The sequence below is a fragment of the Sprattus sprattus genome (genome assembly GCF_963457725.1).
Source record: "Sprattus sprattus genome assembly, chromosome: 15".
Classification (NCBI taxonomy): Eukaryota; Metazoa; Chordata; class Actinopteri; order Clupeiformes; family Clupeidae; genus Sprattus; species Sprattus sprattus.
The window spans coordinates 13,693,533-13,711,755 of NC_137913.1; the positions used below are offsets into that span (position 1 = coordinate 13,693,533).

General features: G+C 44.3%; 1 protein-coding gene across 1 annotated transcript in view; it reads left to right on the forward strand.

Annotated features, from left to right (window-relative positions):
- Positions 1–216: 216 nt before the first annotated feature.
- Positions 217–18,223, forward strand: part of fgfr1a (fibroblast growth factor receptor 1a) — a 28,855-nt gene continuing 10,848 nt past the window's right edge. Inside the window, exons 1-6 of the mRNA XM_080852840.1 lie at positions 217–480; positions 7,689–7,875; positions 14,027–14,217; positions 14,838–14,982; positions 15,163–15,252; positions 16,204–16,376. Coding sequence (XP_080708966.1) covers positions 7,719–7,875; positions 14,027–14,217; positions 14,838–14,982; positions 15,163–15,252; positions 16,204–16,376 — 756 coding nt within the window. The 5' untranslated portion in view covers positions 217–480; positions 7,689–7,718. The remainder of the gene's footprint in view (positions 481–7,688; positions 7,876–14,026; positions 14,218–14,837; positions 14,983–15,162; positions 15,253–16,203; positions 16,377–18,223) is intronic.

Below are 18,223 nucleotides of genomic sequence, written 5' to 3' on the forward strand. Positions count from 1 at the left end.
TAAAACAAACAAAAAAATCGTTCCATTTCTTCGCACCTTGACTACAATCCCATAATGCAAATGGTGCTGTTAGTATGGGCACTGAGGTGTTTCGAATGGCAGGGGGAGCCAGGTTTTAAATTCGGTGATGTAAGTGGTCTTTGAGCGCTGGTAGTAGGAGGTTTCCTAGAGCCCGGAATCTCATTTGTTTCTTCGCCACTTTTGGGGAGGCCGAGGGTCCGCACTCCTGCTCGCTCCACGACTGGTGACTAGTGCGAGTTAGGACCTAAAACAACTCTATTGAAAATAAAATCACTGTTCGGGTATCACAAATTTCAACCTTTTTCTCAGCCTTTTCAAATAGTTCTCAAGCTGAGATTTCATACTATCTGGAACGTACGTTTTAAATGGATTTATGAGCCGAAGGACTGGTAACAAAAGTTACTATCGGATAAACCACCTCCAGAACAAAACAAGGAACTACTGAACTTCTATCTCAAGGTAATAGGCTGCTTCTGTGTTTACCATTTAGTAAGATACTCTGCACTTGGTGTGATGTTTTAATAACGTAACGTGCATCTTCGGTACAATGATAATTTTGATCCGACTCGAACTTTCAAACCGCCACGCGTTGATGCTGGTTTTCCGACTGGAGTTTTATTTGTGTGCGTGATTGCACGTCGTGAACAGATTTGTAACTTCGACGACGTGTTTTACGGAGACTTTGAGTCATGGAGGAGACCGTGCTGGCCCACTTACCGCCTATAGTCAATATGTAGCCCATTCCTTCATCTCTATTTGCGTCTACCCAGCGGAAGCAACCTAGGATACATGTTTGTATTGATGGGCAGCCGCTCTCTCTGGAGACGTGATAACCTGAGTAGGTTGAAATCCGGTTAAGATAACCATTGCCTACAGCATTTCAAGTGGTTTCAATCAAGTTTTGACGCTGTTTTCTTTGCTCCGTCCTGCCGCGCGAACAGTTTTCAACACTTGGGGTTTTGCGGTATGTTACTTAAATGGAATATTTCACCTTACTAAATTCATTTGTAAAAATGCAACATCTCTCGGAGTTTCTAAACGACTCATTCAGAAATGACCACGTTAAACTGCTTCTTTCCTTTTATTCTTTAAAAAAAAAAATCTCGCCAATGTCAGGGATAGGATATAGCCTACATTTGTTTGGCAAAACCGAAGATATTTATTTAAACTTTCGTATCACTTTATGTTTCCTCATCACTCTCTTCGTTTACCCCCTCCCCACGTAGTTCGACCATTTCAGAGCTTTTAGGAGAACAATTGAACTGGGGTCGTGGTCATTTGCATGTTAATTAAGAAAACAGAGGGTGAGATTGCCGGTTATGCAATTCATTTCACGCATACGACCTTTGTTTTGTGAGGTTTTTCATTTGGAAATGTATTTTACTATTAGGCCTAAGTGTCCACACCCTCATGCCCCAATGTCTTAAAAGGATGCCTCCTGCCAAGTTTCAGCCTCTGCCAGAAATCATGTTTGTTTGACGTCAAAGGACTGCATATGTATCTGTCAATCGAGGGGTGTTTGTCTTCAGAAATCCTCCAAATTGTAGTATTTCTACTAGATCGTGCCTCTGTTTACTTCTCCTAAAATCGAGGGCAACTACAATATGTACACTTACTCATTATCAACAGCTGTTTGATGGAAGGGTTGGTGATTTGTCCAAATTTGTAATAGCAGAATTAATCCATGCAATAATGTAGAATTGCCTAGATGTCATTACCTGTAGTGCTCTCAATGTGTCAGCAAGTGGTTATATGTTTTGTGAAATTGCTTTTTTTGCAATTGGATATTTATTAGAGATCATTATTTCCTCAACAGGAGAGGGGCATCACATTTAAACTACCCCTTTTTAATATCAAATATATGTTTTGGTTTGGGTCATGGCATTTTACTATTGCATTACCTCCAAATGTTGTTTACTTTTTGAAACCAAAAGCTCAGACTGACCAACCCATTTGCTGATAGATTCAATTATGGAAATCAGAAAGAACACTTTACCCTGAGTCCTACAGGATGTGGCCAGTGTTGTAGAGCTGGGAGAAGACAGTAACTCATTAGTTCGGGTGCTTATCTGTCAACTGGATTACTAAAAACATTTAGGTTGTTGATGTGGAATATGCTTCACCAGTTACAGCTATGGTTATGTGGATGGAACTGCATCTGAAGGCTTCATCACATGCATGTGTCTTGTCCATGTGTCAGCTTCAGTTGATTGCACTGGCATGCCAATGAGAAAAAAAATCGATGTACTTGATATCTTTACTAAATATTTGTAGCCTGTGTTTACATCTGAAAGGTAATATGTAGACTCTATAAATATCTAGATTATGCTTGCCATTAGAGGACGGTACCTTGTTGCATAGACTGTATGGTTTCTCATCCATTGTGTATGTTATTTTTCGGGTAGTTTCAAGCGTATTATTCACTTTTGCATATGGTTTGGGTATGTACTGCCAAGGTTTTCCTGCATCAAAACTGGCATCAGGTGGAGAAATGGTGATCTGCAGCACCTCCACTGTCTGGGCACAGGGTTGTACATGCCAGGGTGGAGAGGAATGTGCCATGGAAGTATCACTGACTGATGATTGAAATGATTGGGAGGAGTACAGCTTTCGAAGCGGATCTGTGCGTCCATCGGGAATGTTTCCGGAAGGAGGCTCTCATTTTAGCACAAGAAATGGTGGAGTGGAATTTTTTCTGCCCTCTAATTTATGGGTTAGGGTTGCCATAGGAAAGTCGCCTATGTTGTGTTAATAACAGTTTTCCAAAAAGGCTTTTCCTGAAACTTGAAAAGCAAGTAGGAAGTTACAAGATATAAAGAAAAAACATTTCAATGCAAAAGTAAAGCTTGTGGCAGTAAAAATGATGGTTGAAAGAATGGGCACATGTCTTTTGAAATCACTCCCTGCTTGTGTAATGACCTGTTGGATTGTAGTGGTTTTCTGATTCGTCCTTTTTTACCTGTCCTATGGCTGATTTACTTCCAGAAACTTTGCCCTATTCACACACAACCTTTTATTAAATTTGAGCTGTCTTGAAAGCAGAGAAGTGCGTTGGTTGCCGGCAGGCATCAAATTAATTCTGAGATCAGAAAGTGGCTCAAGTTTCCAGCCAATACTCTGCCTGCAATCCTCGTCACAGCCTCTGAGAAGCCCTTTCCTAAATCAGGTGAAAGTGTGTGGGTGCAGAGGATCAGGCCCAGACTGCCTCACACCTCTCCTAATGGGACCCCTGCGGAGCTGCAGTCTCTAGGCTCCCCGCGAGGCAGACAGGCCCCCAGGAGGGGAGGAACAGCCGGGGTTAGACCTGCTGTCTCTGAAACAAATGCCCACAGCTCAGGAATGCTACGCATGGGCGACTGCGGATGGTAATTAAGGGGCTGGCTCTGGGCCTTGTGGTTACTCTGCTCGATATATCGGGGGGGGGGGGGGGGTAAATCAAACACCCAGGGTTGTTGATAATTGGTGAAAAAACTATCATCATGAAGTGAGATATTTATAGCATCAACATGAAGCATGGAAGAAATTAGGGCAGTTAAATTCAGTCAAATGGAATTCAGCCATGAAAATAACCTCTACATTTTGATTGGAGCTTCCGGTTCGGTTTGATACGTGACCTCTCAAAAACACACATTTTAGAGTCAAGTAATTTTCACTTTGTAGAGAGAGATTCAACTTTCTTCTCCCCAACCAAAATGGACACACTTTTTTAAGACCTGGATGGAAAACTGAAGTTAAAGTTAAAGTATATTAGGAAATGCATAAAGTATAAATACATTCCCTGTCTGCTTACGTGAAGTTGTTACCAAAAGAAAAACGTCCCTAGCTTTGTGGTTTACTCTTTTGTCCACGCTACTAATCTGTCGCTTGGAGAAGGATGATGGGAGCTAAGATGTCAATGCTTCCAACACACTTAAAGAAGACGAACTGTTTTAATATGAGACGTTCCAATGACCAAGCGTGGGATCTAAATGTTTAATGCGTGCTGTGGGGAAACTTCAAAGCAGAAATGCTGTCTAGTTGTTAGGTAAACATGGAGCAGATGCATTTGGCCAAGATAAACTGACAAGGTTTATCTGGTGTGCTGAACCTGGTGTCTGTCTCTTCTTAAAAAAAAAAAAAAATTGTAAAAGAAAGATTGCCATCTCCTCTTCAGTAGTGGCACTATCTCTACTGCTAATCATTGGAATGATTGTAGTTTTAGGCAGCCGTCTGTTTTTTGAGTTGTTTTGTAGGAGATGCATTTGATGTTTAAAGCAAGTTGAATAAGATTCTTGTTGTTTTTGCTTCTTCTCGGTTACAATTACAAAAGGACTAAATTCAGTGGAAAATGAAACCAGTTTGAAATGTTTCAACTTGTTTTAACTTTATTTCTCTGTCATTTAAGAAAAAAAATCTGTGGCCTGAAGTCTTGGAGGGATCTGTAGGAAAGTCAAGTTTGCACATGTTGTGGAAGCTCAGGAGTAGTGATGGTGGGGGGGTTGTGGTGTGGAACTGATCCCGCATGAGGGAGGACCCTAGAGGGGCCCTGGGGTAAAGTTGGTGAAAAGACCCAACCTCCAAGTCTCTGGTCGACGACTGTTTAGCCCTGTGTGACGCTGTGCTGCTAACCTCCCGCTTACCCTGCTAATTGTCAAGCTGGGTCCCTGCAGAATTCACTAATGAAAAGGACTGAAACGCATGCCTCCAAGTGCTCTCTCAATTGGCACTTCCTGTCTCCTCAGTTCAAGGCTGAATAGAAAGGCATTTAAATGTTCTGTAAGAAGCTTTTCTTAACAGATTGTTTGCCCATGTTACTAGAGGGTAAGCAGATTGAAAAATCATAGTTTTTACCTCGAAAAGGGTTTATAGAAAGCATTTGTGGAGGTTGAGAATGTGAACTTTTACTAAAAAACGAATTTCTCCACATCCAAACCAAGGCTAGACAACAGTAGTAATATCCATGTGCCTCAGTTCTATTTCATTTGTAACAAACATGCATTTATACATTTGTGAGAAGCCCCCAGGGTGTAACTTCTCTTACACAGTGGGTTGGGGGCAGTGGTTTGAAACTCTTACGCTGCAGTGATGCACACAGAGGAGGGAGCTATCGGCGGTGGACCTTGCGCTTTGTGGTCACCAAGCACTCCTGGGAGTGGACTGTAGTGGAGGGCTGGTCTGTGTCGAGTGCTCTGGAGGACCGCCGGGCCAGCCGTCTGGCAGATGTCCTGCATCGGAGGCAGAGCCTCGCCAGGCTCTGTGGTGCGTCACCACTTACGGGGCCGAGGGCCGGGCGGCTGACTGGATCATATATGTCTATGGACTGGATCCCCACGGGCCTCCCTGTGACTCAGCTGCTGCAGCTGAGAGTGAAATAGTGTCCAATCCCCCCCCCCCTCCTCCTGTGGGTGTGAGATGGGGGGTGGGGGGGTGGGGTGGGTTCTTGTTTCAATGGAATGCAATGGTGCAGTCCTATTCATGTCAGGCCAAACCCTGTAGCCTCTGGAGCACAGCTGGCCTATGTTAAATGCAAAGGCATGTCAGGGATTCTGATTCTTCTTCCGAGTATGATGGGTCTTTGTGACTCAACGCTTTGCTTAGTGGTTAGTCATCCTCAAGAGGCACACACACACATAGTAGGCCCTAATTCAAAAAATCTGTTGAATACTCTGGTAACGTGGGCTTGCTGCACTTGCATAATTTAGAGAGAGTTTTTAAATGTACTTATTGGTCTAAACAGGGACCGCTCAAATTACTGGTTTAAAATTACTTCATGCTTTAGAGGGTGGTTGTGCCCTATGACCTTTTTTGTTGTTTTGGTTTTTAAACCAGCATATTCTTCATCATGCTCTGTGTTCTCAATTCACATAACCTAAAAAAGATTTGTGAGATTATTTTCTTTGACAAACAGAACCCCCCTCCCCTGTGGCAACTTGGTGAGGCCATCTTGACAGCCAGAGAGACAAATGGTGGCAAAAGGTCATGCCTGAGGCTCAAGCCAACTGTGAGGTGATGAATCTGTGTGGTGTGTGTTTGTGTTTGTAAACGGGCAGGAGAAGCAATGGGGGCACTTCCTCTGCCGAGGTGTCGTATAACTGCCCCTAGTGCGGGGCTGACGCTGTGTCCATTCCCTCTCTTTCGAGACTCTTTAGAGGGGCCAGGTGTTAATTGCATCAGGCAGGTGCCACTGCATGATTGAGCGAGCAGGTCTGTGTCATAGGTGACTCACTGTGCCGTAGTCCACAGTGCTGCTTCTGCCCCCCACCCCAACCCCCCCCTCCCCCCCCGCTCCTCGTGACCACTCAGATTTGGATAGCAGAGTGACTCAAATGGAATGTGTGGTGACCCTACTGAAACTGACTTATCGCTTCTTGTAATCTTTTACAATCTTGGATGAATCAATGCAAGGTTGAATGTACATCCTGGGGTTGGTTCACTTTAGACTGAGCCCTGAGCTGTGTTCACGTGGTTCTGCTTGACAGTAGACCTTCAGTAGTAGTAGATCTCTTGTTTTCATCCTCTCTGGTCCTGGATTGATGCGACTTCAGGATGGATCTCTTTTAATTATGGTAAAGCAATAGATACGCCTTTGGCTTTAGGAAACTGGAGACTGCTGTGAAAGTGATCCCTATATTATCCTTCATTTCTGTCTTCTGTTTTCCCCACTCCCCTCCCAACCCTTTAATTTGCGGGTGTTGTTTGACTGGGTCAACAGTTTTCAGCTTTCTGTGGCGGAAGTCTACCAGCCTACAGTGTTCTATTCTTTCTGAGCAGTCTAAATAATTTTTGAAAATTATTGCTTTGCAGTTTGTAGTTGCATGTTAAATACCAAGTACTTCAGTGTAATTGTATTAACTGCCAGTGCCAACATGAGCACAATATCACTAACTTTACTAATGCTCTCCTAATGGGTAACACATAAGAGATTTGCGCGCTCCAAGGATACTTACATAACTTCTGTTGCTATGGCTAATGTTAATATGATGGCTTAATGAAAATATGCATTAAGCCTGCCGCACAGTTTAAATCCTAACCTGAAGCTCTCTCCTTTTGTATGAACTGACGTAATGGCTGCTTTGTAGGCCTTTGTGGTGATATCTGCTCATTCAAACATACGTCTTTTTTTGCTCTTATCACCCGGTGAATGTCAACAACTGAATCCAAGTGGTCAGGGTACAGGCTGTTCGTGTTTGGCAATCATATAGCAACGCCTGAGGTTTTAGTTGCGTGTAACCAGCTTGGGCCGTCGTGTTGGGCAATAAAGACTGTTTAATTGGAGTCCTCTGCCACAAGATTATGAGAATAACAGACACAGAGCTTGAGATTTAGCAGTGACACAACTTGGTACGTTTGACTTGGCTGTCTTGTGGTCATTAAGCTCAGACACTGTTAACTGATAATGAGCTGTACTCGTTCTAAAACGGGTCTGTCTCGGCTTAGTAAGGTGTTCGGGTGTTCTTCTGAGCCGTCTTATTTCATATTGGGTCTATTTTTTTTATTTGGTTCCCAAAGTATCCTCTCACAGACACGCCAACCACGTCTCACGGGTAGGAGGGATGTCTCTTCAACACAGTGATTATGGCCCTAAACAAAGCAACAAAATTGTCCCCATTTACCTGCATTATGCGTCAGACCAGCTAATTTAGACCTCTCTCTTTCGCTTTCTCTCTCTCTCTCTCTGTTTGACGTAGGTCTGCACACACACGCATGGTCCAGAGTTGATGCCCCTGCTGCCCAGATGGATTCCTCCATACAGAGTGTCCCCCAGCTGTGAAGCCCGCGGGAGAATGAAGACGATGGGGAGTGTGCTGCTGCTGCTCTGGGCTCTGGCCGCTCTGCTGTCACAGGCTCAGGCCAGACCTGCGGTCACTGAAGAAGGTACGTTTACAAATCTCACTGATCGTAGATTTGAGCCATTTTTTTTTGTCTTGCCCCATTTCCTCTTCTCACTACTGTACTTATATCTTGTAATAATCATATGGGTAAATCATTATGAAGATTCCATTGAGGTGGTGCAAAATATGGTTGTCACTTATTTTTCTTGCTTTGGTTAGCAGCACTGGCATGATGTATTCAGTTGACAAAGGTAACGTTCAGTCAAATATGTGCAGTCTGGTAGTGTGTGTGGTTATTATAAGTATAGGTGTTTTCACAGAAATGTTCATATTGTTCCTCTGGTTATTTGTGACGGTTGCATTCTAATCTCTACATCTAAGTAATGTAACTCAGAGGACCTAGTAAGGGAGTGGCATAAACCGGGTGAAGTGAAAAGAAAGAGGCAGATTTAAAAAAGCGCCAGTGAAACTAAATCCAGAAAAATGTCTCTTGGCTAAATTCCAGTGACACTATGGCTGCCACCTCTTCCCAGTCTGGATGTGCAGGTTTGGGTGTTTCCTCTTTTTGAAAAGTGTGCTGTGCCACCCACTAGGATAATAAACCTGGACATTATAATTATACAAACTTTAAAATAGTGGGGTCTCTCTATCTCTTCCTCTCTCTTTCATGGTTACGCCTTCAAACAAATTAAAAAGGGCGATACTAACACTTCCTGGGAATAGATTGGGGGTGAAATGGCTCCCATGTGTAGCCTAAGGCAGTGCAAATACCTAGCTTCTCTTTCTCTTCCTCTGCACTTCTCTTTTTATTTGAAATTGGTATCTGTTGTCAAGGGAAGAGTTAACTCTTGGGGAGGGTGAAGCCATAAATTAAGTGCTTGAGAAAAGAAAAACACAGCCAACAGACTTCACTCTGGGTCTTTATTTCACTGTGGTGGAGATATCATGTTTCTGGGAAAGAAAAAGTCTCTCTCTCTTTCCTCATCCCCCCCCCCTCTCTTTCCAAGCAAGTTAGCTACAGGACAGACAGATTTGACTGACAGCCAGCCAGCCCCCCACCCCTTCAAAAACATCCCTCCTTTCCCCACTGCTCCGTCACCAAATGGTCACTTCCTGTGTGCGACCCCATCGTCCACCTCTCAAGTCCTCTGACACAGGCTGTTTGGCGAGGCCCGGCGTTGCCTCAGAGGCCTCCTGCTGCTCCAGTGACAGGCTCAGCTGTCAAGAGCTCATAAACTCGGACAGGCGTCAGAGGGTGTTTATTTCCCTCCTCTTCCCTTTTTTTTTGGTCTGGAGGATAGGAGGCAAGAGTGTGCCTCTGCGTCATCCAGATGTCACAGACTTGACGGTGTTTGTCCAAATCTTCGGAGTAACAGTCACCTTAAGGCGTACGTGTGTATTAAATGAGAGAAGTGTTTGACCCTTTCAGGTTAGCGCCAGAGAGTCAAGGGGCCCTCAGGTTGTGGTGGTTGTTTGCTGTTGTTGTTGTTGTCTTGAGGCAGTGAGTTCCACGGACTGGTAGATCAGGTTAAAAAGGCCCCTCTGCAAAATAAGTCATTCAAGAGGTGAGGCCCCAGGGAATTGTTTTCCAGCAAATTCCTTTAACTCTGGATTTCACTTCCTGTCCAAAGGCACAGGGCCGTGTCCGTCAAACAAACTTGAGAAGGACATTTAAAACTAAAATAAATAAACACACACACACACACACACACACACACACACACACACACACACACACACACACATATACACGCACACACACACAGCCACTCACCAACACACACACACCTACCTCACAGATTGAGCCAGTTTGCATTGGCTGTTCCCATGGTTTGTTTACAAGCCTTAATAGAAGTAAGACCTAATGCAAGGATAGAGCAACAGGCCTCCATTGCAGCACTCCATGCCCTTGTCCTCAACTGCTTCTCTTCATGCTGATTGAAAACATGAGCAGCTCACAGCTAGTTCTTCGGGTCGGGCTCATTAACCAACTTGTTTTTTGTTTATTTCCCCGGCACCCTTCGTCTCTAATGTAACGCATGTGTTGTAATTGTAACGTCTAGCCTCGCAACGTCCCCCCCCCCCCCCAACCCCCCTTTGTTTATGTACGGAAAACTCTTAGCGCCGAATTGCCATTCTTTGCACAAGCCGTCCTTGCTCCGTCCTTGGGAAGATGGAAAAGTACTCTGTGCCAGGGCAGGGGACTGCCGCCGTGGCAGCAGTGGTGGCTAACAGCAGCAGCAGCAGCAGCAGCAGGGTCTGCAGCAGCACACAGAGAACAATGGAGATGATTCACTGACAGCTGCTGATCTCACCCCCCTGGTGTATATTGTGTTTGGAGAGAAGTTTGACGGGTGTGAACAAACGCCGTCAGCATGCAGAAGGCGAGAGAAGGAGGGGGCCGTGGTGGACACGGCCTGTAACGAGGGTCAGCCTGCAGATGGGTGAATTGCGTTGTTGTATTCATTACCCCCCCCCCCCCCCCCAAACACACAAAAACACTTTAGCAGTTGGTGACTTGTTTCCTAAGCAAACCCTCCCTCCGAGCCATTTGATGAATGGATGGATGGATGGATGGATGATGTACATAGAAGGTCTCATCACTGCACTAGCAGGTCTGCAGGAATACCCCACCCAGATTCCACTGATTGGAGGGCAAACATTTATATGTTTTTACTTTCACCCCGACCACTAACCCTATTCCAAATCCCTCAGTCAGTCTCACTTTCTCTCTGTCTTCCCCCTTCCATTTGCTCTCTCTCTCTCTCTCTCGCTCTCTCTCTCTCTCTCTCCTTCTTTGTCTCCAGCACTCAACCATCAATTCAGGTCAGGAAATCCCAGCAGTCCTTCCCTCGCTGTATTGCTTCCTATCTTGACGGCGGCCCAGGCCCTACTCTCTGGCGCCAGTCGAAAGGCCCCTGATGCGCCTCACTCGCTGTTTTTCTAAGCCCTGTTCCTCTTCTGGCCAAAACAGCCTTGATCGCATGCATTGCTTACTTGAAAAGAATCCACAACCCCCCTTCCCCCCCCCCCTTTTTTTGATTTTGTGTAATTAACTTGATTTTCAAGGATGTCAATCAATTGTTCCAAATGGCTTGAAGAGGGCACGAGAGCCCAAGCTCCTCCAGCTGGGCTTCTTTCTGAAAATGTGCTCTCGGATCCGACTTAATCCTATCACAGAGTCAGGAGGATCAACTGAGCCCCAACTTGTTCGTGGAATGTGAGTCCTAATGGGGTTTTCGTGCTTGGGTCTCTCGGATCTAAACTCCAAGCAGTAAACATTGGAAGATCTCCGGCTGGGTTTTTGATTTTATACATCCTGAGTGGTGCAAGGATCCAAAGGCTTTCGAAATTGCAACATTTGTAATTGCAACATTTTCGTCTTTTAAATTCAACAGGAAGTTTTGACCTCCTTTGTTTAGACTTACTTTTGGTGTAATGGTTTGGCGTGACCTTGTTGTTTACAGTGTTTCGTAGGAACTGGTAGGACATTTTTACTGTGTGGATACAGTTGCATGTAACTGAATTGGCAGTGATTTTTAAATGGGCTAACCTCATATTAAAAAACACTATGATGAATAAGGCTGAACGTAAAGCTGTCCCAAGTGATCCACTGGTAGCGGGGTTTACATTTTGATAACTATCTTAAAAATAGAAGATCTAAGAAAAAGAAATTGTCTCTTGGACTCCTATGTTATCTAATCAGCCAGTTTCAATTAAGCAGTGCTTTACTGGGGTTTTAAAATAGATATTCTAACTGTTGAATCTTATCTGCCAGCTTACTAGCTGAAAAGCATGCAAAAACTCTGCAAACTGTACAAACAGCCGAGTTGGCACTGATAAAAGCTTGCTAGCACGCTTACTGGTGTCTTTTGGCGTTATTGCCGGCAATGTCTTTTTTGTTCAGGCCCATAACTCTACCTAAGAACTACGTGTTGCATATCCTGGATGGCTAATGGAAACGACGATGTGTTTATCTGTCCTTCACATGACCATATACCATCAAAATGAAATTGAAGATGATGCAAAAAACAAGTTGCCTATGAAAAACATGCCTCAAAATGTTGTAAAATCCTGCATACTGTTGCTTTAAGACAGACAGAAGTTAGCAAGAAACAATAATATAGCGCAGAGCCACTTTAAGTATGGAAATTAACCCAGCCCGTCATGGTCTCTAAGCCTTGTCAACATAAGACTGTGACAGATGCACAAACCCTGCATCCGTCTGTGCTCCACATCAAAGCGAAAGGCGCATTTACAGAGCTTTTATGGGATGTTTTTATAGCGTGCTTGTGGCCTGTTTAATAGTAGGAATGTTGACAGAAGCATATCAGCGCAATGGACACCAGGCTAGCCGTGAGCTGTAGCGACAGGGACGGAGAGAAAGAGTGAGAGTGTAGAGTAGAAAGGAGCAGGGAAGGAAAGAGGAAGCTGGAATGGTAGTCTGGAGTTTTAGGCTGTGTGTAAACGGCTCAGCTCAACCCTATTATCTACCGTTTCCCTCTACTGGCTTTCCTTTTTTTCTGTTTGGTTTTGGGATCTTTTTTTTTTTGGAGGAGAAAGTTGATCCTACCCCCTGGCCCCTTTTCCTGCTGGGATTAGGGGGCTGTCAGACATATGCAATCCAGGAAATACCTTTACTGGGCCCAGCTAGGGTCACCATGGCAACTGGCCCTGGAACCTGCCACTTCAAGCCCCCCCCCTTTTTTTCTCTCTGGCTTTTCTCTATCTCTGCTTCTTTTGGTTGTCTGCGCCCTTTTATTGTGTTTGTTTAGGTAGTTGCAATGAGGCAGGGGGAGGGATTACTTGAAGAGGTCAACCAATTGAGAAGTGCAGTTCTGCGGCCTTGCCTTGAATAGGTCACACCACCTGGCAAGAAAAAAAGCACTGTAAAGATTCTCCCCCTCTGAAAGTGTCATCTGCCTCTGTTGCTCAATCACTCCCTCAATGATTGTGCTCACTTAACTTTAGTTTGCTCCATTAATGTAGTTTTAGTGTGGCATTCTCCTGAGCTAGAGCTGATTGCATGGCTTTTATCTGACCGCTTTTTTAAGGAAACAATGTTTAATCTGAATCCCTGCCTTCATCCATCCTCATTCACGCCTCTTCTTTTCCCCCTCTCCAAGTAATTGTACCGCCACAATTTACCAAAGTGACTAATGGCTATTATTCCAGCCTTGTGTAATTGACATTGATTTGCCTTAACATTGTTCAAGACCATGATAATTGGCCAGTTAGACCAAAATGCACTTCATGTAAGCAAGTACTTTACTTAATTGCATATAGTGTGTGATTTGAAGGCCTGCATCTACACTGAAAACTACTTTGCTTTTCTTGTGGACCATGAAAACGGCGTGCTTGTCTGTGTAAGAGCCAGACCTATAACTGTTGTCCTGTTTTTGTAGCAGTCAGACAACCGCTTGGTGATAGACGGTGTGTCGATCTAATTGGTTTAGCCCACGGTTCCTCTCTCCCCTGAGATGGCATCATCGCTGGGAACTAGGGGGGACTCAGGTGGCTGCCCCCAGACCCCCTAAACCCATTTCAGTAATTAGATTGGGCCTGCCCCTCTCAAGTTGCTCCCAGCCAGCTTGATGATTGGCCTGTGACTAATTCAGGGTCCAATCGAATTTTGCGAGGATGGAGTAGAGATGATTGGGGCTGAGCTGCTGGAAGGTTATTACTCGGTCTAAGCAAACAACGGCCCAGGTTCCAGTGAGTGGGTTTCCACCTGAAAAAGACAGTCAGAGAGAAAGAAAAACCCTATATGTATATTTTAATATAATACAAATATATATATATATATATATATATATATATTCATTTATCCGATATTGCTGTTAACCAGATTCATAGTAAAGCATTGTGCTACCTTAAGATGGTAACAGAAAAATATTCAGTAGATAACTGACTTGTTCTTCAATTTCCAGTATGTAATGAATGTAAAGGCTTTTAAAACATGTTTTGGCCTATTCTTACCGCAAATTAATTTAATTTCCAGCAAGAGCTAGTAGGTAGGACAAATGAATTAATCTGATTTCAGTTGCATCACTTAACGATCTTAAACCTGATTATACATTGTGTAGATATCTTTGGTGATGCGCAGTGTTTTTAATGACTGTTTGAATGGCTGACTTTTTTGTGTTTGGAAACATCAGTAATATTTTAAAATAAAAAAAATCCTTTTTCAACAGAGCATTCCCTTCCTGGGCACATCCTACAGCCAGGCCTGCCAGCCAATCGGACCACAGTGGTGGGCAGTGACGTGGAGTTCGAGTGCAAGGTCTACAGCGACGTCCAAGCACACATCCAGTGGCTGAAACATATTGAGGTCAATGGGAGTCATGTGGGTCCTGATGGTCAACCCCTCATCCATGTCCTGAAGGTAGGACATCTTGTCTCCTCAAGGCATCAGTGTCATTTCTCTTGCGGGTGTTGAGTCATCTCGTCTAGAATGTTCTGTCTCCAGCTCGGGCCCAGAATGTTCTCTCTCTTTGGGGCAACAGATCATGATACCAACAAAGCTCTTCTGTGGCAAAACTGACTGACCTCGTGTGGCATGACCTTCGAGTGCTGATATCCTCAGGGCTGGCTTGTGTAAAACACCCAGTTAAAAAGGATGCCTTGTAGGTAGCACGGCATATTGTTTACTCTGCACACATTGCTGAAGGTAAATCTTTTTCGCTGGGGCCTCTAATGTACGTAAGGAACCGTCAGTGAAGAGAGATAAACAATGGACTGTACATTTAGGCTAAACAATACACCCTAAACAGTTCCACTATAACACACCATTCTTGGTGTTCATTACACTTAGGTTACCTCAAGGAAAAAATTCCCTTGCTCTTCAGAGTCCTCAGTTTTGCTCTGAAATGTATCCTGTCCGAATTCCTTGGCCACTTTTTTTTTTATCAGACTATAAGCACAGCAAGTATAAGAACAGTGCTTCCTTCCCTGAACTGTTGTTTTTGTTTGCCCACTGATGGCCTTCACTTTGTATCCTTTCAGACCTCTGGATCCAACACCACTGAAAAGGACATGGAAGTCCTCCAAATAAGGAATGTGTCCCTGGAGGATGCCGGGGAGTATACCTGCGTCGCTGAAAGCTCCTCGGGGCGCTTTCATCATTCGGCTTGGTTAACCGTGTACAAAGGTGCCTGCTGGATTTCATTCTACAACCCTGATCATGTCGCATTAACTTGACAAATTTAATTTTGAAAATGTGCTCCGAGCTGAGGTCCATTCTAATAAAAGTGCTCCTATGTTATGCAATGACAGCCAGCATACCTACTGAATAGACATAAGAACAGCTTTTTTTATACCCTTGGAACAGATCCCCTGCTGTCTTCTGAAGATGACGACGAGGAAGAGGATGAGTCGTCATCTGAAGAAGCCAAGCTCTCCAGTAGCCAGAAATTGATGCGTGAGTGTCTCAACATTTTAATCAGTTCTTGAGTTCTGTTGATCTTATTTTAAGATTAAGAACTGAATAATGCATACAGTGTAGAAACAAGATTGAAGGTGTATTCCATCGCATTTAAAAAAAGTGTCTTTGTAACTAAGGTCATTTCTTAAATTCAGGTCCTTAATGATTTTATTACCAGATGGACCTAAAAAGCGTTTGCCTCAAACCATTTAGTCAGTGATTTGTCTTGGCTTTCATCTGATGGAAGAGTCAGGCCAACTGTGTGAACTGCTGCCCGTGCTCTGGCACTGGAAACACTGCTCCTGTGACTCATACCAGTCACGAGAAACAACCTTCAGTTAAAGGCACAGCCTCTGAAAGAGAACTGAGGATTAGTATTTGACTCGAGGGTGTTTATGAATACAGGCAGGCATGCTTAGGCTGAAACCACCGCCCTGTCTGGTGTCTAGCTCTGTGAGCAGGGACTGGGAGCATGGCTGGTTATCACCCTCACTGTGACCTTGAGTCTGGAAGGGTTTAGACACACTCATTTAAAGCCAAGTTTAAATGTATGTAGGCATGTATTTGAGAGCTTTTCATCAGTAGTGCAGTGGATTTAATAGCAGTGTGGTAGGCTGTCCATTTATTTAATCTTAGTGAGTACAGTACAAAAAAAATGAATCTCGATTCGATTCTTCTTTCTGTCGGTTCGATTGTCAGCCGCTGCAGGATGCCTTTGCAAGTTAGCTTTGGATAAAAGGTTCTGCTAAATAAATACCAGACCCTTACCCTTCACCTTTAAAAAAAATATGACCACTGACCTTTACACCTATAGTAGTCATAAAATACACCTATATTAGTCATACAATATCTCCAAACTGTATGCAGGCGCAGTGTTAAGGCGACATGTTAATTTCTTTCACCTCTGCCGTGAGTAATCTTTCTCCACTCCTGTTCTCCTGTTTTCAGCGATGGCCCCACAGTGGGCTCAGCCCGAGAGGATGGAGAAGAAGCTTCATGCCGTCCCGGCCAGCAAGACGGTGAAGTTCCGCTGCCAGGCCAGTGGCAATCCCATGCCAACACTAAAATGGTTTAAGAACGGCAAGGAGTTTAAAAGAGATCAGCGCATCGGTGGATTCAAGGTAAACCTTGACCACCACACATCAGATTTTAGTTTCCACAAGAGGCTTACACAAAGGATATGATTTAATTTATTTTGTAGCAACATTTCTGGGGCAATGCCAATTTTGTGCAAAGAATTCACAGTAGACAACACTGTGTTTAGAAGCATTGAGAAGACCTTTGAATATTTAGTGTTTTGAAAAGAACCAGTGAAACCACCATGGAATTAAGACCCCCACTGAATTATTCCCATTACATTTCTCCATTTCTGCTGCACTGATGTTTGTGTTGGTTGCATGCCTTTCACTAAAACATTTGATCGGTGTCCTTATATGGATACACTCAAGGTTCACACTTGAGGCCAGGTACTGAAGCCCCATAAAGAGGTAGTATTGTTGGGTTGGACAAGCCTGTGGGATTGTGTTCCCTGTATCTGCCGGATCCTGGACACGCTCGCTGGATGTTTGCGTGTAGAACAGCTGGTTGTGTTTTACAGCAGAATATCCTCTGTGCCCAGATGGCTAGTGTTTCAAACCCCAGCAGACCCGATTCGATTCCAACACAAGCCTTCACTATGCATGTTTAGAGGAGGTTATGGACTGTTTGCAGCTGTAAAGCTGGCTGTTTGCTTATAACTCCAAAAAAAACAGAGAGACACAGAAGTATGAGCATGGGCTTGCTCATTAACATCTGCATGCTGGTGTACTGAGTCCACTGAACTCTACGAGTCCTTGCCAACTCATCTCATGAGTGTGAAGTGACAGCTCATGGTGTGCTGTCCCGTTTTAGTGTTGGTCGCAAATAGCAAGTGAATGACTTGTCGTTCTTCCTTCCAGCATGTTCCTACAGTCTTTCTTCACTTGAAGTAAACTCTGTCTGCTGTTTGGTTCTGTCTCCTGACGTACAAACAGGTTTTAAGACCAGAGGGCTAAACCAAATATCGCGTCCACGTCTGTAAGGTCACAACAGTTACCATTTTATTCTTAACGTCCACAGAGAAAAATTATGAAATGGTTATTAAACAAAACTGCAGTCAGACATGAAGTCAGATTTTCCACTGGTTAATTAGTGCTGTTTTTTTTTTTTTTTTGCCTCTCCTCACTGACCACAAGCACAACTACTGCTTCCAATCATAGTGGACGTTGTTTTAAGTTTCCTACAAATCGTGTTAGAAACACAGTGCCAGCTCCACGTTCACAGACTTCTTTTCCTCCTCCTTCCCTTCCTCTCCGCTGGCACAATGAAAGTGTGAGAAAGCCCAAGTAAGGCCTGGTGCTGTGCCATCCATGCCCTGAATAGGAGGAACGTGATGTGGGAGAGGCGGCTGTTTTTTTTTCTTCTTTCCACCATGTGCAAATTGAAGACATATGGACGCTAATATGCTTGCACAGAAACATTCAAAAACACCTTCTCTCAACACAAAGAAACTACACTCTCTCTACATACTCAAGACTCACATATTTAACACATCCCAGCCCCGATCCTGCTCACTGTTTATGTATCATTAGGAGCGTGGAAAAACCTTTCAGGCCAGTGTTCATTTCGGGGTTTAAATGTACTGTAGCTTCAGCCGTTCCTCTGGCCCCTCCCCCACCCTAGCTCGTTCTCTACAGCATCTGTGTTTCCCATCAAGGTGTTCTCCTGCCTTGTCCTGGTCCCCCCCCCCCCAGCTGGGACACATTACGGTCCTTCCTCTCGACTGAGCCAGCTCCCTCCTGCTCTGGCCACTCGCTCATGCTTCAGTCTACAACCCCCCTCAACACACACACACACACACACACACACACACACACACACACACACACCAAATTCCCATCTGGACTCTGTTTTCCGCTATGGAGGGGCCGGGGCAGTTTGTGGTAAATGG